Genomic DNA, 18805 nt, shown 5'->3' on the forward strand with positions numbered 1-18805 from the left:
TTTTACATCATTTTGTATCTCAAAAAGTTATGGTTTGATTATCTTTGTTGCTTAGAAAAGAAAATTGAAAATTGACAGGATAGTGTATTTCACACGTCTAAGACAATGATCAAGTGTTTCTTTGTTTGTGCTAAGTCTAAAGTTTGTTATACGAGAGCCAGGTTCCTAACAAGTCATACTAAACTTATTGAAATGATTTTAGAATTGAACAATCTTGAAATAAGAGGCTAAGAAGTGAAAAATAATGTTGTGAAAAGTGGTTTTGATATAAGAAGGAGAATAAAATGTGAATTTCCTACTTTACCCCTCAAATTTTAAATATTTTTAAATTTTTCCGTCAGTTTTAACGGTCGGGGACCAAATGCGCCACTTCATTCATAACTGAGGGACTAAAAATGGATACGGTCATAACTCAGGAACTGAGTCGGAACGTGGGTATAACTCAGGGACCAAAGATGCAATTTAGATTCAAAATTGAACTTAAAAGTGACATTCTTTGTATATATTTAGATACAAAATTATTCAATAAAATTTTAATGTCAAATTTTTTCTTAATCTTATTTTTCAATTGCTACTAAAACCAATATGTGAATTCTAAAAATATAATTATTAAGTATAAAAATAATAAATTATATATATATATATATATATATATATATATATATATATATGGTAGAGTTCCAGTGAGAACATGTGCTTAGATGAGAACATGAGAACATATCATGTGCATCCATCTAATATTTTTTAATGGTCTGTATTAGATTAAGTGTGTGTGAACGGGCATTAAATGTGTGCAAACACGATATAGTGTGTTTGCACACATTTAGTGCGCGTTCGCACAAACTTAATCTAATCTAGACCATTAAAAAATATTAGATGGATGCACATGATGTGTTCTCACGTTCTCACCTAACTACATGTTCTCATATGATCCTAACTCTGTCTCTCTCTCTCTCTCTCTCTCTCTCTCTATATATATATATATATATATATATATATATATATATATATATATATATATATATATATATATATATATATATATATATATATATATATATATATATATATATATATATATATCTAAAAACATAATAAGTGTCAATACAAGTTATGTCCTTGATTTTTGTCCCATTTTTATATGCTAATAAATATATACATTTTGCTTTAATTGTTGTACATTCATTTGCATTCGACAAAATCACCCTTACACCGTTACAACACCGTTAGTTTTTAATATATCTACCAATCTTATCATACACCTACGTCTATCATATCTTTTTCCTATTTTTAATTATCATTTTATTAAAATTATCATATAACAATTAATTTAATTATAAATTATATTTTAATTAAATATTTATATTAATGTTAAATTATATATGTGTATCATATATTGATATATTGATATATATATATATATATATATATATATATATATATATATATATATATATATATATATATATATATATAATATGTATGTATATTATTTGTGTATCCATATCAATATATCATATATGTGAGTGTTAGCTTAGTATTATTTGTAAATTATTATTATATAAATTTTTTTTTTTATTTTGATCACTATATTATTCAAATATATATATAACTTAAAAGTATCATCACTTTAAGAAATTGCAAAACATAATTTTAACTAATTTTTTAAATTTTGTTACTTACAAATATTTTAATATTAGGCATAAGTTTTCGCGCATCGCGCGTACAAAATGCTAGTATATATATATATATATATATATATATATATATATATATATATATATATATATATATATATATATATATAATATTATAAATTAGGCCCCAAAAAATTGAAAACTTGCACATGGCCAGAATTGACCCTGAATATTGATAAGAATTGAACTGATAATTTTTAGATATTAGAATTATGTTTCATAGGAAAATATTGCAGGGACTCTCATTTATTATTCCTAATTTTTTTTCAGTCTTATTAATTTTTAATGTATACATTTTTTCTATGATTCACATAATAAAAATATTCAATCCTTATTTGACATATCATGCATGGAGTAAAAGTGGTAGAGTTAAATTAAAAAAAGATACCACATGTATTAGAAATCGTTTCATGTCCTTTGGACTTTGGAGTTAGAATTGTTGTAATGCAAGTTTGTTGGTGACTTTTGCAGACCTTAGCTCGCAGGAACAGTGAAACAAAGAGCAGTATGAAGAAGATAAAGAAAAGTGAGAAGAACAATTTTATTGCCTTGCAATCTCTAACTTCTGTACATGAATACAATAATATATAGAGTACAAATGTAACCTTCTCATTAAGTACAGAAACTGTTTCAGCTGTTACAAATTATCATAATAATGTCCATTAAGATTTTGATTTATAACACTCCCCCTTGGACATTATTTTGCCATAATCATGCCTCGTTAAAAACTCGCTAGAAAAACCCTGTGGGAAAAACCTAGTCGAGAAAAGAGTACACGATTTATGGATAATGCATGTGTTGCTTCGGTTGCCTCATTAAAAACCTTACACTGAGAAAACCCTGTGGGAAAAAAACTCAGTTAAGGGAAAAAGAGTACAATCGTAAACCTTCTGGGTTTAGGTATAAATCATAAGAGTATGTCTTTGATCTTCTGGATCGAAGTGAATGAGTTAATCTTCTGGACTAACAATTTCATTACTTTGAAGATGTTGTTGCTCCCTCTGAAGACAACAACCTTCCTAATCTACGCATACCAATTTTATATACATACTTTTCAAAAGTAGATGTAGGTAAGGACTTAGTGAATAAATCTGCTAGATTTTCACTTGATTGGATCTTTTGGACTCGTATTTCACCACTCTTCTGGAGTTCATGTGGATAAAAGAATTTTGGTGTAATATGTTTGGTGAGATTACCTTTAACATATCCATTACTCATTTGTGCAACACATGCTGCATTGTCCTCGTACAGGACAGTGGGGATCTTTCCATTATTCATTATTCCACACGAGTCTTGAATAATGTGTATTAATGACCTCAACCATACACATTCTTTGGAGGTCTCGTATAAGGCAATAATCTCAGAATGGTTTGAGGAGGTAGCTACTAATGTTTGTTTAACTGATTTCCATGAAATGGCAGTACCTCCAGAAACAAACACATATCCAGTCTGAGATCTAGCATTATGCGGATCAGACATAAAGCCAGCATCCGCGTATCCCACTAATGTGGTGTCTTGGTTTCTTTTAAATAGAAGGCCAAGATCCTTTGTACCTTGCAAATATCTGAGGATATGTTTTATGACATTCCAATGCCTTCTGGTTGGAGCAGCACTAAAACGAGCTAGCATGTTTACTGAAAATGCAATATCAGGTCTAGTGCAGTTGGCAAGATATAGAAGTGCTCCAATGGCACTTAAGTAAGGAACTTCTGGTCCCAGAATATCCTCATTATCTTCTTTAGGTCTGTACGGGTCCTTATCAACTTCAAGTGATCGGACTACCATTGGAGTACTAAGTGGATGGGACTTATCCATATAGAATTTCTCCAATAACTTGTCTGTGTATTTGGATTGGTGTATGAATATCCCTTCAGGGAGGTGCTCGATCTGCAGGCCGAGACAGAACTTGGTTTTTCCCAAGTCTTTCATTTCGAATTCCTCCTTTAGGCACAAGCATGCCCTCTTGACGTCCTTGCTCGTCCCTATGATGTTTATATCATCTACATAGATTGATATAATACAGAAACCATCAGTTGATTTCTTTGTAAAGATGCAAGGACTAATATCTTTATTTTCATATCCTTGTTTTAAGAGGAATTCACTCAATCGACAATACCACATTCTTCCTGATTGTTTTAAGCCATATAATGACTTTTGTAGCTTTACACTGAACATATTTTTATTTGTATTTCCTTTACATAAAGGATTTTGGATGCCCTCAGGTACTTTCATATATATGTCAGCGTCTAGTGACCCATATAAATATGCGGTCACAACATCCATTAACTGCATTTCTAAATTCATTTTTACTGCCAGCGATATTAGATAACGGAACGATGTGCCATCTAAGACAGGAGAGTAAGTTTGTTCAAAATCTATTCCGGGTCTCTGTGAGAACCCTTGAGCTACCAGTCTCGCTTTGTATCTGACCACCTCATTTTGTTCATTCCTCTTTCGTACAAATACCCATTTGGATCCTACTGGGATCACGCCTTTAGGGGTAAGTACAGGAGGACTAAACACTTTTCTTTTATTTAGCGAGTTGAGCTCAGCCTCAATTGCTTCTTTCCATTTCAACCAATCGGAGCGCTTCCGGCACTCCATTATAGTTTTTGGTTCTGGATCCAGATTATTGAAAGAAATGTGAAGAGCAATTGTAGAGGCGAATTGGTCGTCGACGACTGTTACATTTCTATTAAGATTTTCTCCTGTTTCGAAAAAGTTTATGGCAGATTCTATATTTACTTCAACCAAATCTTTCTCATTTGCTATCATATCTTGGTGAAGGTGTTCCGTATTCCCAGTGTTAGATTTATTTGTAGCACGTGCATTTACACTGGGTATTTCGTCTTCAGGACGATTTTGGAGTAACTGTGATTGTTTATTGTTTTTAATTTTCCGCGGATTTACATCTTTTGCACCAACTGGTCTTCCACGCTTCTGGCGTCGGATAGTGTCGGTGTTATTATTTGGTCCTTTGGGGACAATTATCCTTGATGGAGCATTTTCTGCAGGAATATAGGACCTAGTTACTCTTTTATAATCAGTAAACGCATCTGGCAGATTATTTGCTAGTTTTTGCAAATTTATTATTTTCTGAACTTCAAGTTCAGTTTGACTAGTACGTGGGTCAAGATATTGAAGATCTTTTTCATCCCATGAAATTTCGTGGCATTTTTTCAAAGCTGGGCTTTTCTCTCCCCCTAATGCCGGAAAATGATCTTCATCAAAAATGCAGTCAGCAAACCGTGCAGTAAACTGATCTGCTGTCATAGGCTCGAGGTATTTAATGATAGAAGGGGATTCATACCCAACATAAATACCTAATCGACGTTGCGAGCCCATTGAAGAACGATGCGGAGGTGGTATAGGTACGTAAACCGCACAGCCAAAGACACGCAAATGAGAAATTTCTGGCTCATTACCACGTACAAGTTGTAGAGGGGAATAATCGTGATATGCAGTTGGCCGGAGTTGAATTAGGTTTGCAGCATGCAACACTGCGTGTCCCCAACAATTTACTGGTAGACTGGACCGTTGCAGTAATGGTCTAGCTATTAGTTTAATTCTTTTGATAAGAGATTCAGCTAAACCATTCTGGGTGTGGACGTATGGTATAGGATGTTCCACCTTAATTCCCATGGCCATACAATAATCGTCAAAAGCTGACGAAGTGAATTCACCAGCATTATCCATTCTTATGTTCTTAATAAGATAATCGGGAAATTGGGCATTCAACTTAATGATTTGGCTCATGAATTTTGCGAATGCCATATTTCGAGTGGACAACAAACACACATGTGTCCATCGGGTGGAAGCATCAATAAGGACCATAAAATATCGAAATGGTCCGGATGAAGGATTAATTAGTCCACAAATATCACCCTGTAGCCTCTGCAGGAAGACAGGTGACTCAAAATCAATCTTAGGGCGTGAGGGACGAACAATAAGTTTTCCCTGTGCACATGGAACACATGTGTAATCTTTTGTAGAAAGAATGTTTGTCCTAAGAAGGTTATGTCCAGTTGTATTTGAAAGAATCCGGCATATCATAGTTTGCCCAGGGTGACCTAAGCGGTCATGCCATAGACGGAAAGAATGTGTATCTTTAAACTTCACTGCGAGTGCAACACATGAGTGCTGGGGCCTGATATATGAATAATACAGGCCTGAAGAAAAGGAAGGAAGTTCTTCAATTTCCCTTTTCTGGTTATTGACCGTTTTGGTCAAAACAAGGAATTCGGTATTGTTTTTAGTTTTAGTTTCTATGTGGAAACCGTTGGACCGAATATCCCTGAAACTGAGCAAAGTTCTTTTTGATTGAGGATATAGGAGGGCTGAATCAATGATCAACTTTGTTCCTTTAGGAAGAATAAGTGAAGCTCTGCCGGAGCCCACAATAGGAATGTCATCATTCGCTATGGTTGAAAGGTTGCCTTTGTGTTCCTTGAACGTTTGAAAAAATCTCCGGTCTGTCAGAATAGTGTGCGTAGTCGCACAATCAACCAAGCATAGGGCTGATTCGTCTCCCATATCTCTAAAGAAAAAGAATGGGTATCAAGATAATGTCTAAGAATGATCCATTGTATTTATTCAAATAGAACAAAAGTGTTCAAAGATAAAGGATCCGTTATTCATATAGGACAAAAGAGTTCAAATATAAACATGCACGCAGGCATGAAGTAAAATGGATGTCCATAAGGGAAAGAGAGAGAGAGAAAAAAATAAGAGTATCACTCCTGATCTCCATAATCAGCTAGTTCATCGCCTAGCAGGTCATCATTCCCTAAGATGAGGGCATTTGCTTCAGGCAAAGATGATTGCCCAGAATCTTTCTTCTTTTGTCCTCCTTCCTGCTGGAGCATCTTTTGGTAAGCCTCGACTAGATGCTTAGGAGTCCTGCATGTCCTAGACCAATGTCCTTTGCAACCACATTTATAACATGGTTGCGACTGACCGGAGTTCTGTTGTGACTTGTTTGGTCTATTTCTTTGAGTTTGCTTGTACTGAGGACGGGAGTCACTACCGTTAGCTCCCCCTCTGCCACCTCGCTTTGGGCCCCTGCCACGACCTCTCCCCCTACCCCGGCCTCGACCCCGCCGATTGTTGCTCTGCTGGGCAACAGTGTGTGCTTCAGGCACAGGAGCAGCGCCAGTTGGACGCGCATTGTGATTTTGCATCAATAACTGGCTATGCTTTTCCGCCACCAGTAAATCCGTAATGAGCTCTGGATGCGTATCATATTTTGTATTCCTGTACTGCTTCTGGAGCACAAGGTCATTTGGATGGAACGTGGATAGAGTTTTTTCAATCAGATCCTCGTCCGTAATTGTTTGCTTACAGAGCTTCAATTGTGACACAATTTTGTGTAGGGCGGAGTTGTATTCAGTCACAGACTTAAAGTCTTGAAATCGGAGGTTAAGCCAATCATGTTGGGCCTGGGGGTGGACCAATGACGTCTGTTGGTCAAAGCGTGCCTTAAGAGATTTCCAGAGGACATAGGGGTCTTTTTCTGTTAAGTATTCATTCTTGAGGTCGTGGTTAAGATGGTGGCAGAGGAAAATGAGCGCTTTCGCCTTCTGGGCTGCAGTGCTCGTAGATGTCTCTTCAATGGTGTCCAGCAATTCTGTAGATTGGAGATATATCTCAACATCAAGCGCCCAAGTGAGGAAATTGCTTCCATCAAGGGCGAGTTCAGCGAATTCTCTTTTTGCGAGAGCAGCCATTTCTACAGAAAATATTTAAATGAGGACCAAAGAAATAGAATGTGTGGTCTAGTTTATTTCAATAAACAAAAGGCCCAAGGAACATATAATATTGCATACCAAAAAAAAATGGTCCAAAAAAAATGAGGGCTTGAAATAAGTATAAAAATGGCCCATTAGAATGAAGATGATCTATTTAAAAAATGGTCCAATCAAATAAAGATGGATGGATTTTTTTTTTTTGTTTTATGAAATAAAAATAGAACCCTAGTGCAAGGGAAATAACGCTTCTGGCGTTATTAAAATTTGAAGCCACTCCCCTGGTCATTTAATTTAGATAGAAAAACGGTTCCGATGAAACCTAAGAGATAGCGGAGAGATTTCCGCCACTACCCGCAGAGTTCGCGGATGGCCACCATCGCCTCAAGCCAACGCCGCTCGCTGGTCGCCGGCGTCTCTCCACCGGCGATCGATTTCGAGTAAAGACAGCAGAGAGCGGAAGCCAAGATCGATCGATTGCCGCCATCTTCCATCGCCTCTCGTCACAGCCATCATCGCCGATCGTCTCAAGATCGTTGCCGAACGCAGATTGGTAAAGACATATATGTTTCGATTTTCGTTTTTGTTCTCTTGATTTTGTTTGGATTCATGAAAAATTATACATAGTATAAACCGAATCGAAAACAAGCAAAGCAAGTGCAAAACACATATTCATGGAAAACGAGAGAAAAAAATATATTTTGTTTGAGGTATTTCGAAAGGCAAAAAAAAACAGTAAAAGTTTTCATGCCTGTATGTCAAATATATTGAAAGTAATGCAATTTTTCACAAAAAAAATCATATGCAAATTTCTAGATCCAGTACATCTATTAATTGAAAATTTTGTTTGTTTTTGAAAACACACAATGTTCGTCCAAAAAACCAAGAATTGCTAATATATTTTTCACAATGTTCCAGTACATCTATTTTTGCTATTAATTCACAATTTTTTCACAATGTTCGTACAAATATATTTTGTTTGTTTTTGTTTGTTTGGTGTATTTTGTTTGTTTGTTTTTGTATCCAGTACATCTATTACTGCTAATTTTTCATCCTAAGTTCTAAACAGGAATTATGCTGTGTGAACATTAGTTTTTTTTCTAAGACCAAAAGCTCACAGATCTTTTTATGTAAAAAAACTATTTTCTTTTACAGATCTTAATAGACAACATGGAATACATTTCTTTTTCCAAAAAAAAAAAGATTCACATATGTATATGTGTGTATATTGTACGGCGCATATTTATTTTTAGGATGTATAAAATTTTCATGGCTTGCAAATATGTATACACATACATACAGTGAACTGTAGACATACATATTTTTATATCAATGTATATACACAAACATTCATAAGATAGAAAGACAATTTGCATATATATATGTTAAAGCATATAATAGAAATCAACATGATTTCACAATGTAAATATGCAATTTGTTGGCAATTTGAATAGTTATCAATCAAGTTCACTAAATATATTCATTTGATGCAGATATATGCTGTCAGGAAATATATGTTCATATTATCAAATCTCACAGACCCAGTAGAGCATGATAAAATATAAACATGGACATGTGATTTTAGGCATCCTGAAAGCATAAAGCATAAAAAAAATAATATTACCATTCACCGGAGTGTATTGAGCGTGCCGATAACGTGTTGTAATGCAAGTTTGTTGGTGACTTTTGCAGACCTTAGCTCGCAGGAACAGTGAAACAAAGAGCAGTATGAAGAAGATAAAGAAAAGTGAGAAGAACAATTTTATTGCCTTGCAATCTCTAACTTCTGTACATGAATACAATAATATATAGAGTACAAATGTAACCTTCTCATTAAGTACAGAAACTGTTTCAGCTGTTACAAATTATCATAATAATGTCCATTAAGATTTTGATTTATAACAAGAATCTCTTTATTTTTTTACAGTGATTGGTGCAGACATGTTTAAAACCTAAAATCGTGTGGTTGTCTGTCTAGAATCTTTGAATTTTGTATTTCCAATTGTCAGACGACAGTCCTTTAATATGGATCTGTTTTGACTAAATCTGTACGGTAAATTCCACTTCGTGTCATCACTGTGGATAAGATCTCTTTATGAATTAATGGGGTAATTAAACAACTAACATGTTACACACTGCAACGCCAGCATTATATTATATCATACTATATTATATATTAAAAAAAATAAAACCGTATTATATATTAATTTAAGGACTAAAAGTGAAATGAAACATATAAATTTAAGACAAAAAAATGAAAATGACTTAATATTTAGAACTAAATATATCAAAATGTCATTATATTTAACGTCATTTAAACGATTTTATTGACGGAAGACAAAAAATGGTTTGAAATATATTGAGGGACTAAGAAGTAACAATTGAGGGACTAAAAATGCATTTTTCTTATTAAAGAGTACAAGTATTTTCACCTGTGCGATGCACGGAATGAATTTGTTGTAATATATTATGAATATTTGAATCGATATATAATTATTTAAATTAGAACATCAATTATTATATAGTGCAATTAAAGATATGGTTTGGATCGTTTATGTATTTTTGATGTTATCATTGTTTGAATTTGTGTAAATAATTGCTCAAATTAATAACTAATGTCTAGATGTATGCATGCAGTGCTATTACTTTGAAGATTTTATTTATCATTATGTAGTATTTTCATAAATTAGGCAAATGTGCTCGTTCTCTAACAACTCAATTATAGGAATGAATTGCTATCCTAATTCATTTGTATGGAAGATATATTTTTTGTCTAGATATATAGCAATTTTCCCATTAAAAAAAAAAACATAATATCACTGAGTATATTTACACATTATTGAAACCTCTTTGTATACTACATTGGTAGTGGCAACACAATCTTGTCCATCCTCGTCTAGAGCTAACACCTTCAGTCCATCAGGACGGGTTACTCGGGTGAAAATATATAATGGTAGAATATCACACAATTAGTGATCCTTTTATATTTTCAGTCAATTAGTAATATCAGATTCATTTTGAGCCAATTATTCTTTTTTATTTTCAGTTAATTAGTCAATTAGAATATCAAATGCAATGATATTTTTTCTAATTTTTGTTCCATTTTTAATTGATGATGTAGATATTATTATTGAAATATTTCCATTTCATTTTTAATTTACCTTTACTATTGTTTAAAATATGCATTTACTATTGATGATGTATAATATTATTATTGAAATATTTTCGTCCAATTTTTAATTTCTGTTCCATTTTTTAATTAAAATGCAATGATCTGACAATTTCACCAAAATTTTAACAAATCCACCATTTTAATAGTTTGTTTTTAATCAAAAACACCAAAAATATTATTTAATAACTTAGCAATTTACTACAAACTACTAAAAACAAAAACAACACATATACATTTTGGGAAAAGATTAAGATTAATCTTTTCCCAAAAATATATTTTCTCCCGTGTGATCCTAATTGTTATCCTAATTCATTTGTATAAAGGATATTTTTGTCAAGATATTTATATAGCAATTTTGTCAATTTGAAAAAAAGAAAAAAAATAATCTCATCGATTGTATTTACACATTATTGAAAACCTCTTAGTAGACAACATTGGCAGTCGCAGTACGATATTATCCATCCTTGTCTAGAGCTAACACCTTCAGGCCATCAAGATGTGTGACTCAGGAGAAAGCCACGTACAATTGTCCGTGATTAAAGACCGATTTTTTTAGCAATAACCCAACATAAGTTAGTGTTTGACCTTGACTTTTGTTGATAGTATGGCATATGCAAGCATCAACGGGAATTGTTTACGCTGGAACTTGAAGGGCAATCTCGTATCAAAAGGAGTGAGAGACATTCCGGGGATAATAACTTTGGTTCCTTCATGTGTCCCATTAACCATTCTTGCTACGACAATGTGATCTACCAATCTTGTGATAATGAGTCGCGTCCCGTTACAAAGATCAAGAGAGTGGTCTATGTTCCGCAATAACATAACAGGTGCACTGACCTTTAATGTCAATGAATGATTATGAAGACCCGACAATCTCAAACTATTTAAGAATTCAGGAATGTGTACTTCTGATAGATTTTCACTGTCTGATTCTGCCTTACACAAAGAGTCACAACTTAAATATATTCATCCTTCTAAGGTATTCATGTCGCACATGTACTGATTAATTTGATCAACCCATCTAAAGTCGGCGAGAGGATCGCTTTGCCTTCTAGCTGCGACTCATCAAGCATGACATATCTCGAGCTTGGGAATGTGCTTTCCACTATAGTTGCTATGGAATTGTGTCCACACTTCAACAAAAACTGTAACGGAATATCGATCTCAAATGAATCGCTATTTACAACCCTTGCAATCCCATATCCGATGTCTGCAATCCATTTTGAAAATCAATCAACCGTCTGTTTATCTTCCTCTGAAGCTAAGGTCCGTAGTCTCAAGTTCCTGGTGAGCCTTAATACCTTTCAATTTGTCTACAGGTATGAAGAAGTAATATTTTCTTCGACAACTACTAGTCTTGTTGCTTTCGGAATAACAAGTGGGATTTGTTTAAAATCACTGCCCAAAACTATTGTCTTTCCACCAAAAACCTTTTCAGCACTACCCGGTATGGCGAACCTCAATAGATCCCTCATGGTTTTGTCCAAAGCCTCAAAATAGTGTTTGTTCGTCATCAGTGCTTCATCTCATATTATCAGTTTGCTTCTTATTATAAGCTCATCAAGATCACTGCCTTGCGATATATTACACGTGGGATGGAATCTTTGTTCAATGAGAGTGGTATAGCAAATCTGGAATGCGTCGTCCTGCCTCATGACAAGAGCAAAGATGTTATTCCATTGGAAGCAACATTCAGAACAATATCATCGTGGCTCCTTATGTTACGAATCCGGGAGCCAACAATGATTGAGCTGTTAATAATTTTTGGTGCTGATATAATTTAAATTAATTAGTTTTATGAGTTATTATATAAATTAGTTAGTAAGTTAAGTTGTGAATTAAACAGAATGTTTGCTGATTAATTCCTACATAATTAATAATTGGTGCCGAAGAATGATTTCCTGACTGCATCCATTGGAACAAACCCCTCATGCTGTTGGCGTTCCATTCTGGCTGGTCAGCAGCTGTTAACGTGTGGGTGTGTTAGACGGATTGGTGATGGTAACACTACGAATGTATGGAGCCACCTTTGGATTCCAGATGAGAACCCCTATGTCCTCTCACCATTACCAGCGAATGCTGCAGATTTGAAGGTAGCTTCTCTTATGAATTCAGTAACAAATGATTGGGATATTGTAGTTCTGAATACGTTGTTTGTTCGCTGTGATGTGAATCTTATTCTAAAAATCCCAATCTCCCCTCAGTATAAAGACCAATGGTGCTAGAGAGGTGATGTGAGAGGTATATACTCGGTCAAAAATGGCTACCGGTTACTATCGGAGGTGGTTGATCAGAATCAGACTCCGGCTACTGCTTGGAAACATCTTTGGAAACTGAAAGTCACACCCCATGTTCAAAATTTCTTATGGCGTTGTATGAATGGTGTGCTTCCGACTTTATCTACTCTAGTGGGAAGGCGAGTGGAACTTAATTCTTCTTGCCCCATATGCTACCAAGAACCAGAAACATTATTGCATGTGTTATGTGAGTGCACTTTAGTTTCCCCCATTTGGTCGAATTATTCTGAATGTAGTCTGCCAACAGCTGGTGAATACTTTGTTGCATGGGTATCAAATGGTTTTGTGAAGGGATCTCCAACTACAAGACTAACGTATGCCGCTATTTGTTGGGCTATCTGGCATGGGAGGAATGAGATTGTCTGGAATCATGCGCCTTGGCAGCCATCTAAAATCATGCATGAAGTGTATAGCCTTATAAATCTTTGGCAAGAAGGATTAGGAGTGGGTGCAAGTACTGAGGTTAATGGTGGTGGTCCTCATGCGATGCCTCCTGCATCAATGAATGTGGAGTTGGCTCATAACATTTACGTCGATGCAGCAGTGTTTCAAGATTCCGGAGAAGCAAGCTTTGGTCTGGTCGTGATGGATAGCAATGGCTCGTATGTTGCTGCTAAAAGTGGCCCCCTCCGATGTTTAAACTTTAAACAATGCGCACCTTGCAGAAGCTATAGCGGTCAAGGAGGCCCTATCCTGGGCTAAAGAAAATAATCTGCAGTGTGTGGTTATTCATTCAGATTGTCAGATGGTGTGTAACCTGCTAAATGACTCTTTGCAAGATTTTTCCTTCGCAGGTTGTATTCTTCGAGAATGTCGACACTTTGAAGTAGTGTCTATTCGATTTATTTCTAGATTAGTGAATAAGGTTGCACATACCTTGGCTAAGTCAGCGTTCATATATTGATCCTCATTGTTGGTTTTCTTCCGTACCTGATTGTATTGTCTCGTTGATCTAATAAAAGTTTTCTTTCGTTGGTTTTCAAAAATAAAAAATAAAAATTAATTGTTAGATATGATTAGAGTAACTTTAAGAAATTTTAGTTATTTTGGTTCCTCATTATTTGTCATTTATCTAGACTAGTTGTTAATAATATTTGGTGCTGATATAATTTAAATTAAGTAGTTTTATGAGTTATTATATAAATTATTTAGTAAGTTAAGTTGTGAATTAAACAGAATGTTTGCTGATTAATTCCTACATAATTAATAATTGTTAGATAGGATTAGAGTGACTTTAGGAAATTTTAGTTATTTTGGTTCCCCATTATTTGTCATTTATCTAGATTAGTTTGTTATAGTTGTTAGGTTTTCTAGGATTTTACAGCTATAAATCTTGCTCAACTTATATGAATAAAATAGATTCGAGATAAATTATTGAAAATGAAAACTAAGATAGTTTTCTAGAACTCGGGATGAGTTCGGTCATGAGTGATTCATGACATTCCTGACTTATCAAGTGTGAAGCTTTACTTGTAGCGTCAAGTCATTCTCATATCGCTCTATAACCGGGCGTGGGCGAGAATCAATTCAAAAACCACAAAAACAACCCTTACCCAACCTAAATTAAACCTTCAAGTCAGATTTCACATTGCCTAATAAATCTTTCTAAAATATTATTTTTAATTAAAATGTGAAGAGAAGATCGGGCCAACCAGATTCATATCACCTTACTTTGATGATAACGTTCTCCATACGAACGTATTGTGTGTTCTTCCGTATGTGTTCTTACGTAACCAATCACAAAGAAAAATTCACCTCCATTGGAATCAAATCATTCATCACAGAGTCGTAGACATTCTTTTGCTCATCAGTCAATTGTGTTACCAATGATTCATGCTTTGTCTTCAACGATTCCTTGTCATACGCCAACTCTTCAGCTATCAACATGTTTTCACTCAAACCTATGCTAGTTTCGTCTGAAATTGACATTTCTGAAAAGTCTTTCAGGCTCTTCCCCTACAAAAATAGCAACTTCTCCTACTCCACCAAAGCAAACTATTTTTTATCTGAATCCGATAACATAAGCTCTTAAAAGGTAAAAAAGAAAAAAAAAAAGAAAAAAAAACACAAACAAATTAGTTTATTTATAAATAATGAAAGGTAAATAATAAAGTCGAATAAATAGATTGGAGTAAACTAAATATCATTGATTCTTGAGTAGTGACAAAAAAATAGGAATATGCATTTTAATATTGTTGTATTTTTAATATTAAATAGATTGTGCAATTAGTCTCTACTCGATTTAATAATGCCTTGTTCGATTATTGACAAATTCACCAAAATTTTAACAAATTCACCATTTTAACATTTTGTTTTTAATCAAAACACTAAAAATATTATTTAATAACTTAGCAATTTGCTCCAAACTACTAAAAATAAAAACAACACATATACATTTTGGGGAAGGATTAAGATTAATCTTTTCCCAAAACCCCCTAATAAATAAATTAATTATTATTTAAAAAAACTAAAATAAAAAGACATTAAGACTTTTTATATAAGAGCCTTTTGGCTTCTCAATACTTTCCCACGTTGATGGGCAAGCAATTATGTTTGGAAGAAAAGCGTTGCTCTTCTTATATAGAGGAGCTCAAGAGCTCCTCTTTCCAAACATTTCCGATATGGGATCAAAATGAGCCCACAACATTTACAAAGGGGAGCCATTGTTGGAAAAAAAAATAGCTTAAAATGGCATAAAATGGCATATTAAGTGGCTATATTGTGGTACAATTATCAGTGGGTCCACTTTCGATTTGGGTCAGGTCATAGTGGATTCGGGTTCTTCGTAGTGAGACGAAGAGATTGATATATTGTACGCTCAAAACGGATAATGGGTGAATGAGATATTGATTCTCAAAGTAGACCCATTTGAGTTGGAAAATGAAGGGAAAAGGAAAAAGTGAGCTTTTGTCCCACATTGGTTTGGGAAGAGGATTTGCTCCACTTTTTATACAGGAGCTCTTTTTAAACTTACTGAATTGTATAGCATAAAGGTTCTCTCTCGCTCTTGCGCGCAGGGAGTGCAAGTCAAATCTCGGAATGAGATCGAAAAGACTTGGATTAAGCCTAATTTGTTGTTAGTTTCGGCCAAGTGGTCGAAACTATTGAAACTGAAAGTTTCATTATCAATTTCGGCCACGGCCAAGTGGCCAAAACCTTTGAAACTGCAAGTTTCAAGGTTTCGGCCACACTAGTTTTCAAGTTTCAGCCAAATGGCCGAAACTATTGAAACTGAAAGTTTCATTATTAGTTTCGGCCAAGTGGCCAAAACCTTTGAAACTGCAGTTTCATTGTTAGTTTCGACCAAATGGCCAAAACCTTTGAAACTGCAAGTTTCAAGGTTTCGGCCACACTAGTTTTCAAGTTTCAGCCAAATGGCCGAAACATTAAAAAGGCAGTGGCCGAAACTGTGCAGTATACACGAACCGAAAACTCTTGTTTGTGACTGTTGGGATTTAATTCAGCTGTTATGAGATTAATTCTTTGAATTAATTTTAATTTTAATTTTTGAATTAACAATCATGTTAATGGTTGCCGTTACAGGAGTTGTAGGGGTGCCCCTAAATGCCATAATAAAGGCTATTCACTCCTCAATCCCTATATAAGAAGGAGTTGAGTAGTAGCATTTTAAACACACAAGAAAATAATTTTTCCAAGCCTCAAAATACTTATGCTTCTACTCCATTCTTGAAGCTGTGTTTTGCCCGCGCTCTTGTTCGCCGGGTTCGTTCGTTTGGGTGCTCAAACGTCGAACCGTTGTACGTTTTATCCTGGGAGACCTAGGCCACAACGCTCCTAGCACTTTTGGGAGGTGGCAAATAAGGTTTTAAGGAAAGAAAGGCACTCGCCTAACTCGTACATTTGTTTCTTCCTTCCCTTCTTTCTTGTTTGGATTATGCTTTTAAGCAAAAATCCGTTCTCTCTCTTTTGATATATTATTTGGATTGGACTCATAATCTGAGGATTATTAGTTTCAATTTTGGTTGATATATATTGGTATATCTTTTTCGTAGATATACATGTATATATAACCTTTGGATCCGTTTTATATATATTTGTGTGTATATATATATTTCAGATAAATATCCAATAATATTTTATATACTTGTGTGTGTATATATAAATATTATTTTTGGGATATTAAATCGATTGCGGTTCATTATCACCAACAATCTTAAAACCTTATAATTTTGATAATGAACAAGCCAATGGATTCCAAAAGTGTTGGATCCGTGAATGTTGTCGGAGGTGCACATTCAAATGGTCGGAACGGCAACGATGTTGCACATTCCGTGATGCCGGTTGACGGCAACAACGTTGGAAATATTGTTTCCATGGGTGTTGCAAAGACACACGATGGTGCTCCGGAGAACGTTGGTTCACGAACCGGTAGACCTGTGGCTAATGGCACACAATTGGTACCTATTGTGTTGTCTAGTGGATCGGCTAAAAGCCACAAAGGATCCTATGATGGTGTAATCACTACATGGACGGAGGACTATTGTAGTGTGACCAATGTCTTCAACGATAATCAAAGGAAAGGCAAGCGGAAGCTTAGCTTTCAAGAAGATTATGAGAAGAAGAAGAAGAAGAAGAAGAAGAAGAAGAAGAAGAAGAAACGCCACTATGAAGCGAACCGTCATCCTGGTGAAAAGGTTGAGGATAACTTCGCTATGTTTAAAACATGTGGATAGTTGGACGAGTGAGGTCACAACCAAGGTACCCCCGATGTGCGCTATGGACCACCCTTCGTGGAGTGGACGGTTGGAAAATGGAACAAGGCACACGGGTTGAAGGACTACCACGAGATAGGAATAAGGAAATGTGTTTCCAATGTAGTTTTTCCTATTTATTTATTTTGAATAAATATTGTAGTATCCTTGTAATATTTTATTTGAATAAAAATATAATTGTTCCATTGAGTTGAATCTTGGTACATACAAATTATTTGCTAGAATAATGTCAAATGTATGAAATAATTCAATATGGGTGAGTGGTGCATCACGAAGCATTATGTGGAAAATGCTAAAATGGCTTAACGGCCGGAACGAAATGTAACAAGCGTGTTACATGTTTGAAATCCCGTAAAAGGACTTCGGTTCTACTTCATGTTGAACGATACAGATTTCAAAATAAGATCAATTTGTCAAAAATTGGGATAACTATATAATCGTGAGCGTCACAGCTCAAGTGTTGAATATTTTATATACTATTCTAAGAACGATTATTTGAGTTTGATTAAACTAGTTTTGGAAATTTGGTTGATTTGGTTTGTTAATTGTGTTATAATTAACTTGATCAAAAATTCAAATTATACTAGTATATTTAATTTGAGACAAATTGTGTTTTGGTGAATAGTGCTTTTGTAGTACTAATGGAAAGTGCAATTTAATTTGGCACTTTGAAGTGCAAATTAAAACAGTGTAACAGTGCTATTAAGCACTAGGAAGAGTGCCTAATTAGGCATTTTCGGCCACTTGGTGGCTGCACCTTTAGGTGTTGAAAACTTAAGCAATTGGTGCTTTGGTAATAGCAATAAAGGTGCTAGATTATGATTGGTCTTAATGCTAATCTACTTAGCTTAAACCTTTCGTATGTGGCTAATTAAATTTAGCGTTGTAAAAGTGCTATGTGATTAGCACGAAAGGAGGTTTGGTTAATTGTATAATTAACTAATGATCCTTGTGCTAGGTAGCACTGAAATTATAAATTAAGCAACCGAATGTTGCTAGGAGTTTATAATTTAAGGCAATAGAATATTGCTTTGGAATCGGCGCGTTAGTTTGGTAGCAATAATTCGTGCTTGGTATAGCATCTTTCGTGCTTCACTACTAAGCACTGATTCGTGCTTCAATTTCGGAAGCACTGATTCGGGTTTGTGGCCTTCGGTCAAAA

General features: G+C 34.8%; 1 protein-coding gene across 1 annotated transcript; it reads right to left on the reverse strand.

The window, feature by feature from the left end:
- Positions 1 to 6430: 6430 nt before the first annotated feature.
- LOC109191131 lies at positions 6431 to 7423 on the reverse strand. The gene has a single exon (XM_019341709.1). It carries the CDS (start codon positions 7421 to 7423, stop codon positions 6431 to 6433), a length of 993 nt encoding a protein of 330 aa, XP_019197254.1.
- Positions 7424 to 18805: the final 11382 nt, after the last annotated feature.

The sequence above is a fragment of the Ipomoea nil genome, unplaced genomic scaffold, assembly GCF_001879475.1.
Source record: "Ipomoea nil cultivar Tokyo-kokei standard unplaced genomic scaffold, Asagao_1.1 scaffold0205, whole genome shotgun sequence".
In the NCBI taxonomy this organism is placed as follows: Eukaryota; Viridiplantae; Streptophyta; class Magnoliopsida; order Solanales; family Convolvulaceae; genus Ipomoea; species Ipomoea nil.

What these genes read in the sequence shown, in the direction of transcription:
- LOC109191131 (XM_019341709.1), bottom strand. Translation starts at nt 7,423, where the DNA reads ATGGCTGCTCTCGCAAAAAGAGAATTCGCTGAACTCGCCCTTGATGGA.